Source organism: Acipenser ruthenus, chromosome 9, assembly GCF_902713425.1.
Source record: "Acipenser ruthenus chromosome 9, fAciRut3.2 maternal haplotype, whole genome shotgun sequence".
NCBI classification, from domain to species: domain Eukaryota; kingdom Metazoa; phylum Chordata; class Actinopteri; order Acipenseriformes; family Acipenseridae; genus Acipenser; species Acipenser ruthenus.
Genome location: NC_081197.1, coordinates 8644168 through 8663941, shown reverse-complemented (window position 1 = coordinate 8663941; position 19774 = coordinate 8644168). Strand labels below are relative to the sequence as shown.

General features: G+C 37.6%; 1 protein-coding gene across 2 annotated transcripts in view; it reads left to right on the top strand.

The window, feature by feature from the left end:
* Positions 1 to 19774, top strand: part of LOC117972856 (probable ATP-dependent RNA helicase DDX10) — a 90658-nt gene that overhangs the window by 15481 nt on the left and 55403 nt on the right. For both annotated transcript variants that reach the window (XM_034923225.2, XM_059031064.1), the window contains exons 10-13: positions 935 to 1036; positions 5958 to 6045; positions 7264 to 7352; positions 8945 to 9371. In XM_034923225.2, the coding sequence (XP_034779116.2) occupies positions 935 to 1036; positions 5958 to 6045; positions 7264 to 7352; positions 8945 to 9371 (706 nt within the window). The remainder of the gene's footprint in view (positions 1 to 934; positions 1037 to 5957; positions 6046 to 7263; positions 7353 to 8944; positions 9372 to 19774) is intronic.

The following is a 19774-nucleotide window of genomic DNA, read 5'->3' as shown; positions in this document are numbered from 1 at the left end:
GTTTGAACTTCATTTTTAAGTAAAGGAAACGAGTTTATTGCAAACCTTGCATGTTTTATTTTAAAGCGCTATTAAGTATTAACTAACAGTTTAAAAGAACCAATTAAAATGCTGCTTTAAATGTAAATTAATTTTATGTGTGTAAAAATGACAGGCTGCGGGGCACATGAGAGAGAGACAGAGAGAGAGACAGAGATGGGCACCATGCTACTTCACTAAATAGGGCCGGAAGTCCGTGTCAGGAGGCCCGTGACGCAGAGAGCCGATCTCCCCCACCGAGCGTGCAGCATCCCCACACAGCGTCTTGTTTTACGGGCGCATGTCTTTCTGTGCGGACCTGATGGAAAACAGCCACCTCAAATTTACATGCGACAAAAAATGATATTAAAAATTACCTCCTAACTAAAAATCCAATCATATTCTGGAAAGTTGTCAGTAGATACCGCTACCTTGGCACTGAGTACTTTAGCTATAGATATGAAACCATCATATAGCAACACTATTTACCCAGGATTCATTTTCATGATTACAGATATTAGAAATGTATAAAAAATGTCAAGTGCTTTAAAAAAAAAATTGTCGGCCCTGTGTAATTCATTTTAACATTAATTACTTTTCAGTCAGTCTGAGCCTGTATGGGATGTGAGGAGGCTGCTTCCTAAGAAATCCCTCAGTACTAGGAAACAAACTCTACGGTACAGATTAGTCAAATCTGTCCTCTAGTTTAAGCTTTTGTTTTGTGAAAGGTCCCGTAAATACCGACCGGGAAATACAAGAAGATAAAGTCAAGATAGAATGCAGTAGCTCGTTTCTGATTGAAGTTTTCTGAGAAAATCATTTCTAGGAAAATGAAAGCATCCACAGACACTCTAGAGCAAGCATTTTCAATTCTCCCTCATATCTGCATTTTTTTTTTTTTTAAATGTTGTTTCAGGTATAAAGAAGGTGGTGAAGCACTGTTGGTTCTGTTGCCATCAGAAGAAAAGGGAATGTTGCAACAGCTTCAAGAAAGGAAGGTCCCCATTAACAAAATCAAGTAAGTGCCTCTTCCTCTGATATGTACTGGTAGGTTAGCATCTCCAAAGAGTACTTGTTCCTAGTAGCAATTTTATGGTAGATATTAAAAAAACATATTGACAATTTTGACTTACTGTTATGGTATGTAACAGGGTGACTGTCCGAGCTTACCCCCACCCACAATCGCATTATTCTCGTAAGAACACAGAGGTATTTAGAACGCGGGAAACAGCAACTTAGTGTTGACAGGTATAAATATTTATTTTCATAATGGATACTTTCACTCGGATTGCAAAAGACTATCAGGTTGTACACAATGACTGACATTCACAAGACAAGCTCATGACTGACCACCTAATAGTACTACTGCACCCTCCTAAGGAAAGACACAGCATTAAATAATGTTAAACCCATTACACACATTTCTTCTCATGTATACATATTTGTTTTACCTGCATAAATACCGTCTTTGTGTACAAACACGATCTTTAAACTGTTCTATCCTTTACTTGAATTATTATTCTCTAGTCCCTAACCATTACCAGTAAAGACTGAACATCATCCTAAATCTTTTATTTTTTGGAGCATTCACATATGAGAAAAGGTGGCCGCCTCAAATCGCAAGTGTGAACGGGGTCTAATTGTAACTTTTAGTATTGCATTGTAATTAAAAAAAACAAAGTACCATTTAATCTTTTCCACTCTGGATTCGTACAATATTTAGAATGCATGGCATCTACTCTCAGCTGCACTAGCTGCATACGCAAAATAAATGTTTTATTGCACACTGGTTTACGGGCATCTAAGCAAGTAAACAAAGTAAATAACCAGCAAATTACCCTTATTGCTACTGTACATCACAATATGTTTAGAACAAGTTCATCCTGGACATTGTGAAGTAAATATTTTGAATAATAAAAAAAAAACAAAAAAAAACCTGTCTTAAAAATGCAGTATGCTGGCAAGAATCTTGCAGCTATGTTATTAAATGCCTTCATGTCACTGAGGAGACTGATGGTGGCCATCCCTTTGTGAGAACAAAACTGCTCTATCTGAATCCCCAGAGCTGCAGGGACCTGGAGATAATCATTTTCCAGCCTCAGTGTAACCTGAAAGTACAGCACATCATAAAGACGGTACCTGATAGGGCTTATACAGCGGTGGCCAAAGGTTTTGAATCACCTAGAATATTTAGGATTGAGACATTCAACTTTATGAAGCAATATTAGTTAATTCTATAGGTTGAGACCAAACTTTTGGTCAAAGCTGTAATCTTTCATGCAATACAATCTAATTGCCACGTCTCCAGTGCTCTTAAATTTCAGATCTAATTTAATTTGCATGCATGTCCTGTACCTGCTCCCTTTTTAAATGTTCTTGTCTAGTCCGCGTTCTTTGCATTCCAACAGATTTTCTGTTGCTATTACATTCTTTCTGCCCTCATTTTGTTCTGTTTGTTTCCAGCTGCCTGCCTTGGTTCGCCTGTCACTTTGTTGGTCTTGCTGTATGTACTTGCACCACAGTCTTTACCAATTAGTGTCTGTTAGGGGCTAGTTCTGGGTTCTCTGTTTCAGATTATGAAAAAAGCTTTAAGATACTGGCTTGATACTTGGTACTAGCCGTGCAACGATTCATTGTGTATCAATGAATCCTGCTACTTTCTTTACAAGATATATTGTATGATACAAGAACAAAAGCATACCATGGCTCATTGTAGTTCACCAAGTGGTTGTTGAATGGTGTGTGTTTTATAGTTGGTGTGAATACATACTCTCCCTAATTTTATTTAATTGTTGTCTCTTAAGAAAATAGTCAGTCATTAAATGATGATTTGATCTTATGCACCATACAAGTAGCCAATCAGGACATCCCGTGTATCGTGAACATTTACAACTGTCTTTCAGAGCTTGGCTCAAACCACAGAATTCATAAACACTGCTGAAAAACAAATCCCTTGGCACTTCAACACGGGTCATACAAACACCTGCTTGAAAGCACAGAACAGTCACAGATGTAAAATTATTATTATTATTATTATTAATTTCTTAGCTGACACCCTTATCCAGGACGACTTACAATTATTACAAGTTATCACATTATTACATACAATACCCATTTATACAGTTGGGTTTTTACTGGAGCAATCTAGGTAAAGTACCTTGCTCAAGGGTACAGCAGCAGTGTCCCCACCTGGGATTGAACCCACGACCTTCCGGTCAAGAGTCCAGAGCCCAAACCACTACTCCACACTGCTGCCCATAAAATTCATTCATGGTTACAGTTAATTGAAAAAAAAAAACCATGTAAAATGTGCATTTCAGATTTCCTTTAATTGGTGAAAAGATAATGTTTTACTTAAACCCCTTTGCCCTTAATTGCTGCGGTTATTGTGCATTCTGGCACTATTTTAGTTAATACACAAAAGAGGGGTTGGAGAGATACTGGTTGCTTACTGTCTCGTCTCCCCCCCCCCCCCCCCCCCCAATAGGACCCGAATGAGTCTGAGGCAGGTGCTACTTGCTTAGCACTTTACTTCCTTTCTCAGCTGTCAGTGAGGTTTTTGATGTATTTTAAATGGATGACAGTATCACAATGTGTGCACAATCCTGTGCAGACATTAAGCCTCTCGGTCCTCTAATTTTTTTTTTTTTTTTGTACAAATGTTCCTCCGGGACTCTGCGTTACGTTCACACTGAGAATATGTGATGGATGGCCCTCTGCATGCGTCTCCAGACGGTTGCTTGTTCTGACTGCAGATATGCAGGAGCTGTGCCACCTTATCGGCCCACTTCACGAGCTTGAGCCGTGCTTAATAAAGGTTTGAAATTAAATTTGATGTGTTCATTCATCACTAGGTGTCCACTGCAGAAGCCTTTCTTCTTAATTAGTTTTAGAAAGCCCCTGTGGATGACAGTAATGCAGTTTCCGTGGCACACTAATTGATCAGTCCTTGCAGGAACCAGTAGTGGTACCATTAGAAAGCTTACATAGGGGGGAATATTGCCCTGATTAGGTCAAAGCTGGAGAATGTAATGGGTTTAGAAGAAGCGCGACACAGGCAAACCTTTGGGGAACTCTTCCATAACTAATGGCTTAAAGTGTAGCTAATTTATTTTGGTACTAATGAGCCACAAAACAACACTTCAGAGACACTTTATTATAGTATTGGAGATATCAATATAGACATCCAATCATGTGGACAAGTGCATTCCATTTTGAATGTGAATTTAGAGATTTTGTAATATCTCATGGCTCCCACAAGACTCAAAAGCGGCTAGTTTGATGGGAGTGTATCGCTTATCCCTCACTGGGGGTGCATACGGTGGATGTTAAATATCTATTTTTTATGGTACGGAAAGGGGAAGTTGCGGGATTAACCCTGTTCCAGTGGAGAATTGTGGTTTGTCACACTTGAGAATTATTGTATTTCTTGTTCTTATTGTATGACTTATATTGTAACACTTGAATGTATTTGTATTTGCTTGCGATTGTAAGTCGCCCTGGATAAGGGCGTCTGCTAAGAAATAAATAATAATATATATATATATATATATATATATATGTAATATATATATGAAAATGCCTTTTTGATTTGTCATCTGGTTCTTTCAAGACTGAGCTAGAGAGCTACAACAAATGAGTAGGCTTCCCTCTGCAATGCAGTGAAATCGGTTACAGACCTATAATTAGTCCTGAATTGCAAACGCAAAAAAAGTCAAAAGTGTAACCTTTCCTCTCGTAAGTGATCTGTATGTTCATTAACTCAGCATAAAGACCTCTTTTATAATAGCTTGACAGAATGGAAAATTTGCATTGGCTCATTCAGTATTGTCACTCCTAACTGCTGTACAGTTCTTTAGAAAATCTACATGCAAAATAGCTGTGATGAGTTAATTCACCGATGGTACCATGCGGCAGCTAGAAAAAAAATCGTTCTGGATTTCATTTGAGCAGCACTGCTCAGCAACACTGTGATACCGCAGTATATCGCCCTGGTCTGTGCAGCACCATTCCGTAACATTGCCAACAATATTGGTGGTAAAATGCCACCTGATAGCCGACGGCATCGCGCTGCTTATGTGTGTCCCGACCTTTAGGGTGGCATTCCACATCCAGGTAATGCCACTTCCATATGCCCCGCCCCCCAATATTTATCCAAAATACATACATTCATGAATCTAGAGACTTTCTTTCAACAAAGATTGCTTTGTGTGCAGTCATTATCAAAGTATGTGTTCGTTCTTTTATCCACTTCAGATTATTCTCAGGACCTGGCATTTAATATAGAGGTACATGTTTACAGAGTGCCCAGGGGCTTCTGAAGTCAAACCTCAGCTGTGATTACTGTGTATGCACACACACACACGCATACAAACTATAGATCAAGGTGTTCTGTTTCAAAGTGAAGACCTTTAAGCCACCACATCAGTTTGATGTTCAGCCATAGACATTTTGAACATTTTTAATTAATCAAAGGTGTAGTGCCCCAAGTGGTTTTAAAACGTGGAGCAAAATAATTGCAACCTTTACACGTGGAAGGTGTTTTGAAAAAAATGTAATATTGACACTCCTTGATGCAATCTAACAATTAGTACAAGATGGATGAAAGCACTGTCGGTTAGTTGGCATGTTGATATTATCTCAATTTTAATGAAATTTCTGCTTTTGATTAGATTCCCTTTAGAAGCCCATTTTGAAAATGTTGGTTTCCTTGTATTGTTTCCTTTGATGTGCTACCTAAAAGGTAAGAACCAGTGAATAGTAAAGTCCATTATGGAAAATTGATTAGTTGCGTATTTTGCCTAAGAGCATACCGTATAGTAATTACACATTTTATTAAGCCTTTCCAGAGGCGAAAAGGCTGTGCTTTAACACACTGTGCCACCTCTCTTTCTTTATATTGCTTCTGTCTGAAATGGCTGCGTGTGCTTCCCTTTTAGGGTCAATCCGGACAAGTTAACAAATGTGCAGCAGAAACTGGAGGCTTTCCTAGCACAGGAGCAGGCTCTAAAGGAGCGTGCACAAAGAGTAAGTACCCCACCGTCGCCACTTCTGTCCTCTACGACTCTTCCACCATGGGTCGGCACCTGATGGTAGAGGCAGCACGTCTGGGTGCAGTCTCGCTCACTGCCCCTGCCTGTCAGCCCCAGCTCTTGGGATAGCACTGATGAATAGCGGCTCCCCTGAGGAGTGGCTCACACTCTGTCTCACCCTAGGGAGCTGCTGTCCTCTTTGTCACTGAGGAGGAAAGCAACTAGAACAGTAGGACTAAGACCTGAAAACTAACCATTTTTCCTTTGGGTTTAAAGCCTACTTCGTATGGATACTGAAGAACCAGAGTGAACTTTTTTTTTTCTTCTTGTAAACTGTGTGCATTTTATTTTTTCTTTTAAAACTTTGTTTTCCTCCCTGGGCACCACTAGTTTTATCAGAGATTTTACAATTCAAGATGTTCTGATCAGTTTTAGTGTGTTTTTTTTTTTCCTTACAGTCCATCTTAGTTTCACTCTCGAGTTTGGTGTTATATTAGGATCCAAACTATCTGTCAGCATATAAAACCAACTGCAGCTGTCGGTGAACATGGAAAAATAGAATAAGAGAATCTGAAAAACATAGATAAAGATCCCTTGATACAGCAACGCATTCCACGATAAAAGAAGCATTCTTTTTTTTTCCTGATTTATTTTGCATTAGTATGCATTTATTTTGTGTTTCTTCCAAACTGAGTTAGTCATTTTTGCTGCCCTTTGTATTTTATTTACTTGTTTATTGCATTCAGATGTACAGCTATGGCCAAACGATGTGCATCACCCTACAGAATTAACTCATTTTGCTTCATAAAGTCGAATTAAACCTGCTGAAATAAGGTTATGTTAACATTGAATTACATACCGCTTTGTAGTTTCCGATATACTTGAAAAAACTGAATTGAAAAATGTGACATTTTGAAATCTAACATGAAATACTGTATTACTATTATGGCTTCCAGTTGACTTGCAATGTCATTATCTAGTTTCTTTGATTATTTTATGTTAAATAAAATATCTAAATGATGATCATATATATATATTTTTAATTATGTCTCAATCCTAAAATTCTTGGTGATGCAAAACTTTTGGTCATAGCTGTATATATAATCTATTGGAAACATATGTTCCCCTTAATTGTGACATTTCAGATTTTTAAAATGAATTACTTACAACTCTAACATGCAGAATATTGATAAATGTTTTTCTTACATTTCAGTGCTTTGTATCCTACCTGCGATCTGTCTACCTGATGAAAAACAAAGATGTGTTTGATGTATTTAAGATGCAGTTATCAGAGTATGCTTGGTAAGTAAGTCTTGAAATCCTGGAACATAAACAATATGAAGAATTTAATTTAAGTCCATTTCATTTACTCCAGTAATATGTTAACTTTAAATACAAGAGCAACATGTTTTTCCCCTATTTCAGACTCGCCAGTGTTTTCTTTGGCATAGACAAACTAATAAGCTGTTTTAATTGGTAGGATGCTTTTCAATACCTAAATGACATTGTTTTTAAATCCCAATTTAATTTAGGATTTTTCCTTTATTGCTGACTCGCCTTTGTTGATCTGTACCCTAAAATACAGTATTACTGCTGCAGGAATTAATTAGCCGTTACAGAATGTGCAATAGAAGATATGATCACACAACACCTTGAGATAAGCTTGAGTCTGCAGTATCTCCATAGTATTTGGATTCTGCCTGCCTCGCAGCACAGCAGTCTGTGGTTTGGGCTGTCACTGCAGGGACAGAGAGTCTGAGCTTGCACTGTGATTGTTCTCTCCAGACTAGCCTGTCGGTGCTGTCCTTTTCTTGGCTGGCCACGATGCATCTTTCATGAGCTGGTTGATGTATCCACTTCTCGTAATCAGGACGCCATTCCGCTCAGCCCTCCAGGGACACGCTCCATATGTCTCGGCATCGTATGCCTGCTTCTTAAAAACCAAGTCCTCATTTGAATCCCAAAAGAGTCTGTGTTGGCTCGCTAGGACGAGAAACTTTTCAGTAAAGGTTGAACAGGTTCCGTTAGTAGAGCTGGATCTTAATGGGTAGCCATCTGTGTTAGCTTTGCTGCCTGATTTATATTTCTTAGGAATTATGCAGAGGTCCAGTGTATCCCTGAGATTCAGACATGTAAACCCCATTTAATCCCACAGTTTTCTTTTGATCTTAGTATGCATAAGTGATAAAGCGAAGTACCCAGCCTAACAACATTTTCTTTACAAAATAAATACATATTGGGTGCTATTTTGAAGCAAACACAAAGGGAAACTGTCTGGAAGAAAAGACTAAAAACAATTTTAAAGGCTAGAAATGCAGTTGTAAAAGTTTCTGCCCTTGGAGGATTATTATTATTATTATTATTTATTTTCTTATCCAGTGCGACCTTACAATTGTTACAAGATATCACATTATTTTTACATACAATTACCCATTTATACAGTTGTTTTTTTTTACTGGAGCAATCTAGGTAAAGTACCTTGCTCAAGGGTACAGCAGCAGTGTCTCTCACCTGGGATTGAACCCACGACCCTCCGGTCAAGAGTCCAGAGCCCGGACCACTACTCCACACTGCTGCCCTATGGTTGACAAAATATTTACAAGGTCCAATAATTTAAATATAAAATACGTCTCCTATAATGTCTATTGTGATATCGCGGTTGCTAGGTGACAATTGTATCAGTCCACCGTTAATGTTTTAAAAGTTACAATTCGGATGCACGTCTGAAGCATGAGGGATGCACAAGAAACATGGAAACTCTTTGAACCTGAATTAAACACCTTTACTGCCTCCCTGCATATCAATAAGAACTTCCTATTTATGAAAGCAGATATATATTGCCAAGCAGTCTGTCTGTTCCAAGATTTGTATTCTTTTTGTTGTTCCGTTCACAGCTCGTTAGGCCTGGCCGTGGCACCAAGAGTTCGCTTCATTCAGAAAGCAAAGAAGCAGAGGGAGGAGAGTGCGAGAGACAAGACAGACACCACCAGGGAGGCAGCCAGTGGAGAGGAACAGGAGTCCGGCACAGAGGATGAGCTGGAGAACTTCAAAGCTCGTCTCAGGGGCCAGAAATCCACTTCAGTGGGGGCAACGTCGCAAGGCCAGGGAGAAACGTCATGTCTTGCAGGGGACCCATCCTTTGGAGGAGAGTCGGAGGAGGAGTCTGGTTCTTCAGGGGAGGAGGAAGATGAGACTGGAGGGGGGACATCGGGGATGAAGTTTGTTGAAGATGATGATGATGATGATGATGACCTGAAAGACCTGGATTTACTGACTGTGAAGAGAAGGGATGTTTTTGGTCTTGATGCCGCTTCTGAAGAGGTACGTTTGTGAAAGCCTTGAGCTTCTGCTTGAAGAGGGTCACCAGTTTATTGTAGGATCGCTACATGTACAGCAGTCATTTCCTGTCATTTTACCCCCAAGATATTTCTAATGTAATAGTTATTCCTCCAAAAACCTACCACTGAAGAAACTTGTGGAAGTACAATCCTGTAAATTCCTGGATTTTTGTGTTTCTTTGAGGGAAATCGTCTGAAAGGGAAATAGTTTTCTCTTCACTATTCTGAATTTGCCGATCACAGCACATTTTGCCCTCTTGAGATCCTCGCTACAGAAATGATCTATACTTCAGATAGCTATTTTTATATCTCTAGCTTCATAGAAGGTAGGCCATCTGTTTTGCTGACTTTAAAAATGCTTGAGACACTCTTTTACTTTGTTACAAAATAAGACTACTAAGTGTAGTTCCAGTTAGGTTGCTGCTATTAGCCCTCAGAGGAGTGTTTTGTAGTCCTGCTAAATGAACCAATGTGGGATAGTGATGAGGTGTTGGTGAGCAGGGTTGGCACAGTAACAGATTAAATTGCTAAGGTGTTCAAAGCTGGTTAATTGTTGAAAGCAATAATGTTACAGATGTACAATTTAAATTAAGATGTAATTTATTTATCTTCTTTAATGAAATCACTGCTTAGTTCTGCTGTGATACTTAGCTACCCATCTCCTAGAATTAGCAATGCATGTCATTGATTACATCCCCATACTTTGCCTTTTTAAAATAACAATATTCATTTTCTTATGTTTAAGTTGTAATTAATTCCTATTGATGGAATATTCAGGCCTCCTTAAATCATTTAAAAAAAAGAGTTCAATTGATGGCTTTTCAATATAGTTGACCTCGCCAGATTTAAACCGGCGACCTATGGGTAAAAGACTTGTATCTTTTTATATTTTTTTCTGTTGTACTCGGTCTATTTGAAATGATTTGGAAATGTTTACTTTCCTGGACAAAAAAAACAATTCCAGACTCTGTCTTCCTCAGTATTACAAAAGGGGAATTTAAAACACTTTGAGACACAGTAGCACAGAACATAATGTGAAAGAATATTGGGATCAAAGTTCAGTACTGTCCTAGTAAAGTGCTTTAGACGGTATGATGGAACACTGTTTGTTGCATGCATGCTTTGTGCTCAGAGTAATTGTCGTGCCTTACAACTACATTGTGTGTACAGCTGAGTAGTGGTGTTATAGTACAATATAAACAAGCTCTAATATTTCTCTTTTTTTCTACCATTTCATGTTCTCTGATCAGATTTGGGGTCCATGCTTTCAGATTGAGTCCGCTGAATCAATAAAGAGTAATACAGAAAAATGGTGGTAGTCATACAAATATCTAATGGCACAGGCAGGCTTGTGTTTTGTATAACGAACCTGCAGGTTTCAAAGCAGCCTGCTGAAAATGTATAGCAGGTGCCAAACTGTTTTGAAGTGTTGATATTTTATTTCCACTGTGACAGTTTCTTGCAGATTTAAAAGAGTGATGTTATTACAGACAACAGAAGCAATCAAAGCTGTTCTAATGCCTCCCACCATTATCAATAGGTTTGACAAAATTCAGAACTAACAGGCTTTTGGTAACAGTGTCCTACAGTAGCGGTGCAGGCTGTACAGTTCAGCCTGGAGTCTCCTTACCGAGATGAATTTCGGTGCTCATCACACTTGTAGTAAGCCCTTTGCATTATCTGCAGGTTTGTATCTCATTTTTGTCTCGCATTGGCACTTATTTTAGTAAAGCAATTAATTTGTCAGATTTTCACTTTTTTGATGTTCATGATTTCATAGAATCAAGGACTGTGCTCGGGAGGCAGTGAAATGTATTAAAGGCAGGCTAAGCTTCTCCCAGGGCGATGATGATATGTTTCTATTTCGTTCTCTATCTGTTCACCTGGGGCGTACCGGCAGGCTTGAGTGTGAACAAAGTCACCACTAACCTTGTTTTATATTCTGCAAGCAGGTGCTTTGTCAGATAGGGCCTGAATATTTCTTACAGCTCATAAAGCTGTTGTGTTCCACATTTATGTTCAGTTTTGTGTTAAAATACTACCTATGTTGGATTGTTTGAAACTGGGTGTACTAGTTTGCAGGTTCATACGCTTCTTCCTTCTTTGTAGCCAAATCTCTAACTGTACGAAAAACAGAACCTGCAGCAGCCGGAGGTTATAAATGTCATCAGCTCTATGTAAGCAAAATACACAAAGGGAGAAGATGGGTTCTTAAATGTTGTTTTTTTATCTTATATATGGGTCACTTCGACTTTTAATATTCCGTTTGAAACGGGTATTTGATTCTGTGCGTTGGTCACAGTGACCTATTTTTTTCATGGCACTGCATCCAGCAGCAGGTATGAAGGGTTCATTTGGTGAGTTGGAATATTAATTTCCTCTCTATTTCAAAGTTTTTCTTGTTCAGGCAGTAGCAAAGGGTAAACAAACATGATTTCTTTCAGAAATAGTTGCAGTGCCAGGAAGGGAATAGAGGTTGCTCTCTTGGGTTGACTAGCTCAGCAGGAGGGATAAGAAAAGCAGAAATCCATTTATAAATAGCCTATTGAAACGGAGAAATTAAAGAAGTTAGCCTGCAGCAAGCTTTTTATTGACTCCTCTGCAATGTTCTTCAAATGGGCATCGGTTGGCTTAGGTTGTAGCTACAGTGTTGCCAGTTGAGAGGAGGAATGGATGCAAAACGTATTCCATCCCACACACAAACTCTGATATACATTCACTTCAGATTGAGGAGGGTGGATGAGTAGGAGAGCAGAATATCTCATTTCTAGTTATGCCGTTGTAATAATTAAGGTAGGAGAAAGAAAAATAGCAAGTGCCAAATGTCAATTCAGTTAATCGCCTACAGTGAGGTGTTGTTAGTAATATGATTGCAGTTTAATAAATGAAAGAAAGACAGTTACAACGGTGTGATATAACAGTGTGGGGGGCTTATGATCAAATATTGATGAAGTAGTCCTATGCGAAAGGAGTTTTGAGCAATCTTTAAAGCTAGGTTGATAGGGGAGCTTGAAAACCTGGAAAGTTATTTCCAGATATTAATTTGACAAGTGCCTCTGCATTGTAACCCCAACTATTAACCTGGTATTTTGCCTCAATTCAAAAGTAACTAGAATGGATAACCAGACAATGTACAGTGTACCCCCAAAATCACCCTTTTTTTATTCAGCCACAGCCTATAGTATACTGTAGTGTAACAGACTGCGTTTGGCAGCTCAAAGCCCCTTTCGATTTTATTGGTGTCACCATGGAACCTAGACGTTGAAAGGGATATAGTATACAGATATACTGTAAGGTACTGGTACTGCAGATCTTCAACCACTTAGGTACTTATCCATAATTTCACCCTCAACTACATGAACACTTGAGGTGTCTCCTGTAGAACACTGTCTTTTTAAATTTCTACATAAATATAAAGTATTCCTTTTAGAGGGAAATGCATTTTAATAGTATTGTTTATATTTATTTATTTATTTATTTATTTATTTATTTATTTATTAACATACAGTAACTAAAGTACGCCCATTTTCAATTCAGCTGTGGAAGGGGAACCAAATTACTAATCGCAGAGCAATGAATCTTTAGGAGGAAGCACCAAATGATGCCCTCCATCACCGCAGGTCATAGGGCTCTGCAGCTGACATCTATTGGTGTTTGTTGCATTAAGTGCCTATTCAGCAGAATGCAGCATTTTTACAGGAGGACACAACAGCAGCATTGAAAATTGCATGACAAAAATGTGTGACATGTAACTTGCAGTAAAACAAGAATACAAGTTGCAATTTTAATTGACACAAGTTTTGTCATATTATTGTCTTTCCTAACGTGCCAGTGAGACATTGGTTAACAAAGGTGGTAACATTGTAAAGGATTATTACCAGGGTGTACACAGGATGCATGATTGTTTGTACATATGACCTAATGGCTTTTGGGCAATATTATCCTGGTCTGCGATTTACTTTTTTGGTCCAGTTTTCTGGATAGTTTCCTGATTTTTCTAATATGGATTTCAAACTCAATATAGTGATAGTAACAAAAAACACTTTTGTTTGTGTGCAGTGAGGGAGTATGGGAGATCATTCTTACATAATGTTTCCATTTAAAACTTGATTTACTGAGCACGCTAAGTGTAATGCTTTAATTCAGTAGTCGTAAAAAAAAAAAAAGAAATGTACCTTCAGGAGTGGGGAGTTGTTATAATAGTAAGTCAAGCAGGGAAGCAGTCAGCATCAGTCATTTTAAGTGCTTTAAATTGGACACGTTCAAAACTTGCAGAACAGTGCCTGAGGATGGTTGGTTGGAACTACAGTGAAAGCTGTTGATTAATTATTATGCTCATAACTGTGTTATATATAGCTTGCACGGTTTGTTTGTCTGCATTATTGGTAACTCTACCACAAATGTTGCAGAGTAAAAAGTACCTTTTATGTGTGAATATATATATATATATATATATATATATATATATATATATATATATAATTTTAGCTCAAAGAGCCAGATGCCCAACGTTTCGATATGTTGTACTGAACGCAGTAGGGATTCCAAGGAAATGCATGCACATGGATTAGGGAGTGGTTAACATGTAGAAAACAGAAAGTACTGATTAGAGGAGAAACCTCAAAATGGAGCGAGCTAACCAGTGGAGTACCACAGGGATCAGTATTAGGTCCTCTGCTATTCCTAATTTACATTAATGACTTGGATTCTGGTATAGTAAGCAAACTTGTTAAATTTGCAGACGACACAAAAATAGGAGGAGTGGCAAACACTGTTGCAGCAGCAAAGGTCATTCAAAATGATCTAGACAGCATTCAGAACTGGGCAGACTGTACTATAACAAATGGATGTGTCATCCGTAACTTTAACACTGTCAAAGGTAATAGCAGTGGTATTGGTAAGCCTCTGTAAAAACAAAACTTTGGTTGATTTTAATCTGCCAAAAATCCTAAAATCTCCAAGTGTTCAAGAGTTGGAAATTCACCTTTAGCTGACAGGATCTTTATTTGTGTAATTTTTCATTTCTGTGGTTTCCTATTTCAGAAAGGTGAAATCTCTGTGTGCGTACTTAAGATTAATCCTGTACACTTTGACCCAGTTTTACTGTGCAGTTGTAAAGGATTCCAGTTAATCATCAATTCTGTTGCAAATGGGTACAGGAAAGGGGTGTGTTTAAATCATTAAAGCTCCAATTAAGTATTTTTTCTTACCATATAATATACATGTATCATCCTTGTCCATGTTGTTTCTGCAATATTTAGTATATTTTTTACACCTTTACAGTTAGTTCTTGTCAGCAGTTATTCCAACGCTTAAAATAGTGCTTCTTTGTTTTTGACAGGAATGCCTAAATGGTTTTTGCTTTAACTTATCCTGTATATTGTCTATAAATGTATTGCTGTTGCTTTTGAAACTGTCTTCCTGTACCTGTTTCACTCTCAATTGAAACGTGAAGTTCAGCCTCGGGCACCAAACACCTTCCATATGAATGATTTGCTGGGGCTCTGAATAACATGTTGGGTAAATTTATATTTTCCTGGTTTATACATGCTCCGGTTATCAATAACAAAAAACGTGTGAGGTCTAATCAGGAGCACAGTTATGATTTATGACATTGATGCCATTATAGCAATGGGAGACTGCAAAATAAAATTGTTGCTTTTGTTAATGGAAGACTGTCCGTAGATGGGTGAGCTCTGTCTTTTAATAAAGACGGCATAGATCAGGTGATGATGAATAGACTACACAGTGTTTTTACTCGGAGATACTGTTAGAAGTGAAACTCCAAAAATCCTCAGTAATGGACTAACAAACTGACTCATTTAATAACAGGAACAGAACGCCTCGTCGTTAAGTGAGAGAACCGTTTTATTTTTCGAAATGCAACTAAATTAGTTTAAAGAACATTGAAAAATAAAGAAACTGTCAGTAAAAATAAATAAAATAAGTCTAATATTTGTTACAGTTATAGGAATTTTTGAATGCTTCCTTGTAAGCAAGACTTAAGGCTGGTTAGTTGGGTCCGGGGCTACGAGTGTGGGAATCTGGTGCGTGTTCTAAAGGGGAGTGGACATCATGAGCCCAGAGAAGTTTAAACATGATTTCCCTGGTTAGGGCTGGACAACTTGTATTTGCATTTTCCTAATATTTTTTATTTTATTACCTGTTTTATTTAACTGTTGTGTTGTGAGATTTTACTATTGTTTCCTTTTTAGATCATAATTTGCCACGCTGGCTATCTATCCCAGCAAACTGCTTCTGAAAAGACTCAAGAAGCAAGGTGGAGAAGCATGATAATGTAACGCTGTCCACCATAGTGGAACCACATTGTGAGAAACAATTATACACTTTGCACTGCATTTAAAAAAAAAAAAAAGACAGAAGAAATTCTTGCCTGAATAGTGAACTAACTAGAAAGAACAAATAAGAATAAAGTCATAACTCCTATAATGTATTATTAAACAAACAAGATAAAAAAAAAAACATTGGAAACATGTTTCAATACCAAACCTAGAGTTAAAAGGTACACAACTCATATGGCTATAATTTTCTGATTTTGTTTTAGAAAAAAAGATAATGAGTAATGCCTTTACACTGGGAATATTGTATACTCATAAGATAAATATCCTTTTGAATTAGAAAAACACAAGACTTTTTTAATATTTTGCCTACTATCTTGATAATCAGATCATAGTACTTCTAAACTTGTGCCTTTGGAATAGATGGCCTTTCTTTGTCGGGTTGTCCTCAGTTGAAGATGTGCTTTTGAAGCCAACGTGTTAAAATGATGCTGACTTCTTTCTCTCCATCTGGAAGGCTGTCTGCATTGCTGTTCGACCTCAGCCCTTGAAGGGACCTGAGGGTGTAACCGCTTCAGTTAAGAGTGAAGCGTGAAGCTTGTTCTCCTTTCTTCCTCAGAGCCAGCAAACTTGTCCTCACCTTTTCCGTGACCAATGTGCACTTGCTTTTAAACACTTTCCGAGTGGCGGTTGATTGGACCTGACAGAGAACTGGCTTTGCGCTGAAAGATCAATAGGGGGAGTGGCTGTGTAGTGACATAATTTGCGAAACTTGACCGAGTCATTTATTTGTTTTGGTGGATTCCTAGCTGACGGGTTTGTTGGTGGTTATGATAGCTGCTGAGTCTTGTGTGCAACAGTTTTAGTGTTTTCAAGCAGTGAGGTTGAAAAGATCATTCTAAAATGGACAAGTTAAACGTGGGCTGCATTCTAAATACAGTATTTGTATCTGCATGTTTTGCCTTTTGCTGCCCTATGCTGTTTGCCTCTTGCTGCCATATACATTGACTTTGCAACTAAACACGTCTTGAAAAATTAATGCTTACATAAGCAATAGCCAGGCCTGTTTTGCAGAATATGGATATAACCTTGCATGAGTCCTGATGTCTGTTAACTTATCTAATTGCTAAGTGTGCCCATTGTTTCACCAAAACCGGCAGCACATGTGGACTGCAAGGAAACGGAATGATAAAAGGATTCCTGTAACCTAATTAACAATGGGATGGCATTGCTCTTAGTTTAATCAAAAATGAATCCAATAACCAGATGGAAACGCATTTTTTATAGTATACCAAAGGCTTCTGATTTTCGGTGTTTTACCCCGGCCTTTTCTACTCTCCTTTTAAAAATTGCTACCTGTTAAGCCATTCGTGTATCTCAATCACAAGTGAGAAACACGTTAATAGTAAAATTGATTTAATTTACAGGTTTTTTATGTGAAACCACTAAATGGGCTTTTAAATCGTAAGTCTTTCTTATTCTTTTCAAAGCAGAAGCGACTCATCTTTATTAATGTCAATAGTTGCGCATAATGATTGCAATAAAGGGTGTCCAGCTTTAATAAAGATTAGTTGCTTATTAACATGCTGCGATCCCGTTTGCACGCTCTGCTTGTAATTAAAAATTAAGACTTGGCCAATTTTTTTAAAAGCCAGAACCCGTAAATTAAATCAGTTTTAATGTTGGCACGTTTTTCAGTTGTGATTGAGATACTCGAAAGGCTTAACAGGTGTCATTCGAATTCTTTAAGGAGAGTTTAAAAGTTGGGGTAAAACACTGAAAATCAGAAGCCCTAATTATACCATACAGAGCATATGAGCATTGTGAAAACCAAAATAAACATTTGAAGAGGGAAAAACCTCAAAGTGCTTTACAGAATAAAGTAATAAAAAGGAATATTCTTTGACAAATGTACAGGCAAGAGGTTCCTGTCTGTCTTTAAGGACTTCATTTCTTGAGTGTTTCCGAGATATGCTTGGAATTAACCTTTGTGGTCCTGTCTCCTCTCACTGTTGCTGTCAGACTGCATAAGGTGAAATGTCTTATTTTTTGTGATTTTTATTTATTTATTTTTTTATATTTTTTAATGAATGTTTATACAGAAAGTAAATTCATTAGTTCATTACATTATACATAAATCAGTGCTATAATACATTTTGCATTTGAGTGTATATAATATGACTGTGTGTGTCTAATATATATATATAACATGTAAGTACAACTGCACCCAAAAAAGATATTATTATTTTTTTTTAAATGTATGGATAAAAAATATGGGGATCATAATTTGACTTGCTAACTGTTGGGTATTATCTTTCAAAAGCAACTATACATGCATCTTCAATTCCAGGCAATTATTATTGTTTTAAATTAGACAACACCATTTTAAAAGATACAATTGCAAAATAACAAGATAATAAAACATGTCTAGTTAGTCAAGAAGCAGCTTAGCAACCAAATGCCAATCAACAAAACCATTCATTTAATTTCACAACACTTCTAAATTCCCCAATTAAGTAAGAACAAAGACACGAGTGTGTGGGCGTCCACTTTTTAATGACCAATTATTACTGTAATGGAGCTGAACACGGGCGGGTGGAGCAATTAAGAGGAACTGATTTGAGGGTGGCAACACCCCCGCCTTGTCCTCTAGTCGATGTGAGAATCTAGTCTATGTGAGAAATCAGTTAATGGCTTTGACATTTTTCACATTTACACAAATTACAATTTGATAGCTCAATTAATGCAAATAAATGTATATGGTCTCTGACAATTGGCACATTTTAAGTAGCATGTTCGTTCCTAGGACAGTTTAATTAAACTACGATTTGTATTAGTACATGTCTCATAAAGTTCCCATAAATAACAACTGCTTTGTGTGTGACATTGGCGTGGAGCTTTAGCTTCCTACTATTAGAGCTGCTAAATTGTTTTATAGAATATCCAATTCAGAATGATCTAATCACGATGCTGACCATCAATGCATTCCAGCTATACACCTGATCAGCTCTCCAAACTGCAACAATTATAAAAGAAAACTGCATTGCTTTTGTTAGAACATTTTCAAAATCCACCAATAGGGAGACTCTCCCAGACACCCTTATATGATTGGGATTAAGTTACTGTACATACAAAACCTTGTGAATGAACCAAACAATGTTTATTGTACCCTTAAACCTATAAAAATACCTAAATGCTTTTTCAAATTAACATTTGACAGCACTTGGACATATCTGCCTGCTGACTTTATTGGTTACATCAATGCGTGATACAAGTTGCAGCGAGAAGTACAATTCACTGCTGTAGGGTGAAGAGTGAAGGGGTAGAGTCTGCTTCTTTCATTTATTTTACGCAAAAAAAAAGGAAAATCTCATGGCAATGTCCTTGCAACTTTTTAGGCTTTGGACTCCCAGAAACACACAGTGTTTGCTTTAGGGGCACAGGGGTCACACAGGGGTCACAAAGGGGCCACCGGCTTTCCCTGGTTATCCTATCATGAATATCCCTCAAGCTGGAAAGCAAATTGTGTTCCAGCTAAGATTAGAAAAGTCTCTTGGAACACACAGTAATAGTTCTGTCAGATTGAAGATGAATTGCATGATAGCAGCCAGCTGTAACCAACAATAACATCTTCTGCAGTAGGGGATCTTGTACAATTGTAAAACATCTTATGAATGCAATTACAAGTAAAACCACACAAGACATATAACCTCGTACTGTTAACTGAATATATCAGCTTTTTTTTGGGGGGGGGGGGGGGTCAATTTGTACTCGCTCGTTTTGATTTTAGAATATAAATTATGTATCAGCTACAGTATTCAAGCTATGCAAAGACATTTTATTTATGTAACAAAATATTACTATTGCAAGTGAGTTGGAGTTAGAGTAAATCTTTAGAATATAGTTTTACATGCTTGTCAGAGATGCAGACGAAGCATTATTGAAATCTTCTCAATACACCTCTCGTGCTTGGATTACTTAAAGCAGATATATCACATTGGTGGGAATTTTCCAAACTAAGTTGCCGAACTAATGTATAAAATTGATTGTATGCAAGCATACCTAGACTACCAAATCATGTGGTTGT